The sequence below is a fragment of the Solanum lycopersicum genome, chromosome 1 (assembly GCF_036512215.1).
Source record: "Solanum lycopersicum chromosome 1, SLM_r2.1".
In the NCBI taxonomy this organism is placed as follows: Eukaryota; Viridiplantae; Streptophyta; class Magnoliopsida; order Solanales; family Solanaceae; genus Solanum; species Solanum lycopersicum.
The window spans coordinates 72,268,610-72,274,034 of record NC_090800.1 but is presented as its reverse complement, the minus strand read 5'-3'; the positions used below and the strand labels follow the sequence as shown (position 1 = coordinate 72,274,034).

The 5,425-nt window shown below is 39.2% G+C and overlaps 1 protein-coding gene across 1 annotated transcript; it reads right to left on the bottom strand.

Moving 5' to 3' along the window:
- Window positions 1-2,656: 2,656 nt before the first annotated feature.
- LOC138347079 (uncharacterized) lies at window positions 2,657-3,887 on the bottom strand. Its single transcript, XM_069294767.1, has 3 exons — window positions 3,815-3,887; window positions 3,182-3,277; window positions 2,657-3,084 (listed from the first exon to the last, which is right to left on the bottom strand). Exons 1-3 carry the CDS (start codon window positions 3,885-3,887, stop codon window positions 2,657-2,659), a joined length of 597 nt encoding a protein of 198 aa, XP_069150868.1.
- Window positions 3,888-5,425: the final 1,538 nt, after the last annotated feature.

Genomic DNA, 5,425 nt, shown 5'->3' with positions numbered 1-5,425 from the left:
TAAAAATAAAATTCTCTTAAATAAATATTTGAATTAATTATTAAAGTAAAAATATAAATTTGACTAATCTAACAATTAGAAAATTTGCTATTTTGCAATCTTCTATCAAATAAGTCAAGGTAGTCATTTAATATAAAAAAAAAATTTTACCAAATTGGTTATTTCTTAAATTTTTATCAATATAAAAAAAAATTTAAACTAGTATATCATTAGTTTAAAAGAGTGTTTAATTGTAATTTTGTAAAAGTTTTTTTTGTTTTTCTTCTTTAGTTATCATTGCCTAGTAGTAAATCTTAATTGTCTATTTTTTTACTTTTGATAAAACAATAAATATAAATGCTAGAAATTTTTTAATAATAATAAATAAATAAATACTAATCATTTATTTATCTATATGTTGCACCATTTTCTTTTATTCATTTTTATCATTATTTTTTTAAAAAAATCGAGTAATTAATTGTTGTGTTTTTTTTTCTTTAAAAAATAAAGCAAAACTTCAAATACCATCATGTGATCGGTTACGATCCTTGGTGTGTATTCTTTTCTAAAAAGAAGGGTCTTATGTGCAGTAACGCTCTTTGGCCAATCAATTTTTTTAAAAAAAAATTAGTAACTAGTAAAAAATTTCTCCTTTTATCCAAAATTTAGAAAAATATAAGTTAATAAAGCGACCGTGCTAGAACCACGGGACTCGAAGGTGCCTCATACCTTCCCTCCGGTCAATAGAATTCCTTACCCAATCTCTTTTTTTCGTAGACCAAAACAAAAAAAGTTTTTGTATTTTAAATTAAGAACTATCTAGTGACTTGGAACACCTAAAAAAAACTCAATTCCAAGTGGCGACTCTAAAAAAAAATAAAAAATATATATTTTTTAAAAACTCGTCATATCCTCAACAATTGTAAAAAAAATAAAGAGGTGTGACAGTCATAACCACCCACTGTGGTAGGCAAACCCACAACAAAGTCCATAGTAATCCGCTCCAACTTCCAAGTAGGAATAGGCATCCTCTGATATACACCCCGGGCCGTTGGTGCTCACACTTGACCTGCTGACAAGTAAAACAACTCGAAACAAAGTCTAAATATCTCTTTTCATCCCACACCATCGGTAATGCTGACTCAGATCATAATTCATCTTCGCCGCCCCCGAATGGATGGAATATCGAGAACAATGGGCCTCCTCAAGAATTAATCTATCAAATCGCCCATTTTAGGCACACAAATCCTTCCTCCGATCCTCAAGACGCCATCCGAATCAAGCACAACCTCCTCGGCTTCCCTCTCAATACTTTGCCTCGAATGAGTCATAACTTATCATCATCAAACTGGTGTGCACGGATCTGCTCGACTAAAGAAAATCGAGCCTCAATAAAAGCAATCATCCCATCACTCTCCTCTGAAATCTGCAATCGGATAAGACTGTTAGCTAACATCTGAACATATCTAGCCAGTGGTCTCTCCTCAATACTAAGCGATGCAAAACTCCCCATGCTAGAAGTCTTCCTACTTAAAGCATCGGCCACAACATTGGCCTTCCCCGGATGATACAAAATGGTTACATCATAGTCCTTCAGCAACTCAAGCCATTTCCGTTGCCTCAAGTTCAAATCCCTCTAACTAAAGATATACTGAAGACTCCGATGATCGGTGAATATCTCACAATGCAGCCCCACACAAATAATGACGCAATAACTTAAGTACAAATACCACAGCTGCCAACTCCAAATCATGAGTACAGTAGTTCTTCTTATGGACTTCAATTGCCTAGAAGCATAAGCAATCACTTCCCCTTTTGCATCAACACACCACCATATCCAACTCCTGAAGCATCACAATACACTATAAAGTCTACACCCTCCTCAGGTAGAGTCAACACAGGAGCTGAAGTCAATAAAGTCTTTAGCTTTTGAAAGCTCTGGTCACACTCATTAGACCAATGAAAACCGACATCCTGTCGAGTCAATCTAGTTAATGAAGCTGCAATAGTTGAGAAACTTTGAACAAATCGTCGATGACAGCTTTCCAGTCCCACAAAACTCCAAATCTCAGTAGGTGAAGTAGGTCGCGTCCAGCCTCTAACTGCCTCAATCTTGGCCGGATCTACTCTAATACCCTCCTTGGACACCACGTTTCCCAAGAATGCCACAGAAGTAAGCTAGAACTCACACTTTGAGAACTTGGCATACAACTTCTCTTCTCTCAACCTCTGAAGTACAATCCTCAGGTGTTGGACATGATCCTCATTAGTCTTGGAGTAAACCAATATGTCATCGATGAAAACAATCACAAAAGAATCAAGGTATGGTTGAAACACCCCATTCATCAACTCCATAAATGTTGCAGGGGCATTAGTCAATCCAAAGGACATCACTAGGAACTCATAATGCCCATATCGGGTACGAAAAGTTGTCTTAGGGATATAAGATGCCCTAATATTCAACTGATGATACCCAGAACTCAAATAAATCTTAGAGAACAATGATGCTCCCTATAGCTGTTAAAATAAGTCATCAATACGCGGAAGAAGATACTTATTCTTCATTGTTACCTTGTTCAACTATCTGTAATCAATATACATTCTCATAGTCCCATCCTTCTTCTACACAAACAATACAGGGGCACCCCAAGGTGATACACTAGGGAGAATAAAACCCTTACTCAATAAATCCTGTAACTGGTCCTTCAATTCTTTCAACTTTGCTGGCTCCACGATATGATGGAGCGATAGAAATAGGCTTAGTGCCCAGCTTCAAATAAATAGCAAAATCAATATCCGTATCGAGAGGAACACCTGTAAGATTAAAACGAAATACATCAGGAAACTCCTGAACCACGGGAATAGAGTCCATGGGAGGTGGTTCAACACTAGTATCCAGAATAAAAGCTAAGTAAGACAAACACCCTCTCTCCACCAAACTCTGAGCAGGGACAAAAAAGATGACCTTTCTAGGATAAGAACTACTAATACCCTTCCACTTAATCCTCGAAACACCAGGCATCGCTAAAGTCATAGTCTTTGCATCACAATCAAGGACAACATGATAAGTAGAAAGCCAATTCATACCCAAGATAACATCAAAGTCTACAATCCCAAGAGTGATTAAGTCTACCCAAGTGTCATACCCAGCCAAAAAAAAAATGAAAGGATCGATACACTCGATCCACCACTTAGGGCTTACCCACGGGCGTAGAAACACGAATAGGTACAGTCCTGCTATCACATATCATATCAAATTCAGCAGCAAAATATGTAGACACATAAGAGAATATAGACCCTGGATCAAAAAACACAGACACAAGTTGATGGCATACTGGGATGATACCTGTAATAACAGCATCAGGGTCTCCGCCTCAGGTCTCCCTAGAAAAGCATAACAATGGCCCCCCTCTCCCACCTCCAGCTTGATTGGTACCTCTACCCCCACTCTGCTTAGATACAACACTACTACTAGAAACTCTATTACCTCTACCTAACTAAACTCTGTCACGGCCTCTACCCTGTGGTGCTAGTTGTCTAGTTTGAAATGAAGAATTAGGTTGAGGCCCACCACAACCCCTTTGAGAAGTAAATTGCCACATCAGGTGATCGTGATCTCCACAAGTAAAACAAAATCTCTAACTCAGGAACTGATGTGTGGACCCTGAAAACCCACTATAATTGCCTCGCCCTATAGGTCACTGTTGTGAACCATACGAGCTTTGACCCGAGCTATAAGAACCCCTAGATTTCTGACTACCCTCAAATGTCAGCATAGATGCATGAATGGGTCCCCACTGCTGAAAGGAACAACTCCCTCTTTGTGATCCCCTACCTCCAGATGAGGCAACATAAAACTGGCCTGATGTACGAGCCCTTTTAGGTTCCCCAAACTCCTCTCTCTCCATCAATTCCGCCTCTTTGGCGGCGCTCACAATGGACTAGAAAGAAGCCCCCTCTCTAGATGCCTAAAACACACTAACCTGATAGAGAAAGTCAATCCCCTCACAAATCTACGGATCCTCTCTGTCTCATCTGGAATGATGGCCAACGCATGCCTAGAAAACTAGAAAAAAATGTGTGTCATACTCTGTAACCGATAAACCATCCTGTTTCAAATTCTCAAACATCTAGCGACTCTCCTCCCTCACGCTCCAAGGGATAGAACAATCATGGAATGCACTAGAAAACTGCTCCCAAGTCACTGGAGGAGATCCAACTGGCAAAAACCCCGAATAAGTCTACCACTCTCTCGCTGGACCACGAAGCTGGAGTGTAGCATATCGAACCCCATAAGACTCAATAATCCAACCACCTATAGCAACTCTCGGCATGTATTCAGAAACTCATAAGCGTCCTTGCTCTTCCCACCCTGAAATTGAGGTGAGTCCATCTTTTGAAACATCTCATACCTACGCTACACATCCTCTGTCAGAACAACCACCGGTGCAACTTGACCCCCAACTGTTTGTGCAACATCACTCTGAACCGCGGGATCCACTAGTAGCTGCCCTATCACATCCTGAACAACTGGAGGTTGTTGTTGTTCTTGGGTCTAAGCCCACTCTCTAGTATGAGAGTCACGTGGTGTGGCGATCGCACCACCACCCTGAGAAAAGCCCTCTAGCACACTTAACACCTTCAATAGTGTATCCTAAGCAAAGGTGTGACTACATGCTGTGGAGGAACCTGGTCTTCTCTGTCATCAATCAAGGGCTCTGGAGAAACTTCTCCAGCACGACCTCTCACTGTTGTTGTCCACTGCCACGACCTCTGGCTACTGTCGTACCACGAGCACGACCTCTGGCTCGAGCTCTATCCCCACCCCTAGTTGGGGACTCAACAACAGCCTCGGGAAGTGCCTGCCCAGACAATCATTACCCATGATTAATTTTTCTTTTAACAACAATCACATAGTTATTAAAAAAAAACTAATAATTCTAAAATAGGTAATTAAGTCTTCTTTCTCTTTCTACCCATCATATACTAATATTCCTATATATATAATTATATTAATGTGTATTCATGCAGGTAATCCATCCAAAATTTCCATTTATTAAAAGCACATACCTGCACTCGTGATCGACGCCGTCACCGTTAAATTTTCGTTCCCATTCTCCTTATTTTCTTTCAACAGTCGCACATTCTCATCTCTTTTCTAAATTAATAGTTAACTAAATTGGTAAAACCCACTAACTTATTCTTTTAATACCTGACCGCAATACTATAGAGTTTTAAACAAATGGACACTTTAGCCCACTAAGGATTAATTCAATTATCTACAATTATTCTTCAATTAAACAACTTCGGTTACCCAAATAATTTAAACTTTCAAAATAAAGGCCTTCTCGGTCATTACATATTCATGAATTTATGATTTATTTTAGAGTCAATTCCCTAAGTGGTCATCCAAGTTAAGAGAATTGCCTTGAAATATCATTTATGT

Excerpts from the sequence above, each read along its gene's own strand:
- LOC138347079 (XM_069294767.1), bottom strand. The coding sequence starts at position 3,887 with ATGGAGAGAGAGGAGTTTGGGGAACCTAAAAGGGCTCGTACATCAGGC. Across the intron at positions 3,278-3,814 it reads TTATGTTGCCTCATCTGGAG|GGTCTATATTCTCTTATGTG; the intron begins GTAGGGGATCAC and ends TTTTTGATCCAG. Across the intron at positions 3,085-3,181 it reads TCGTGTTTCTACGCCCGTGG|ACTTTGATGTTATCTTGGGT; the intron begins GTAAGCCCTAAG and ends TTGGGATTGTAG.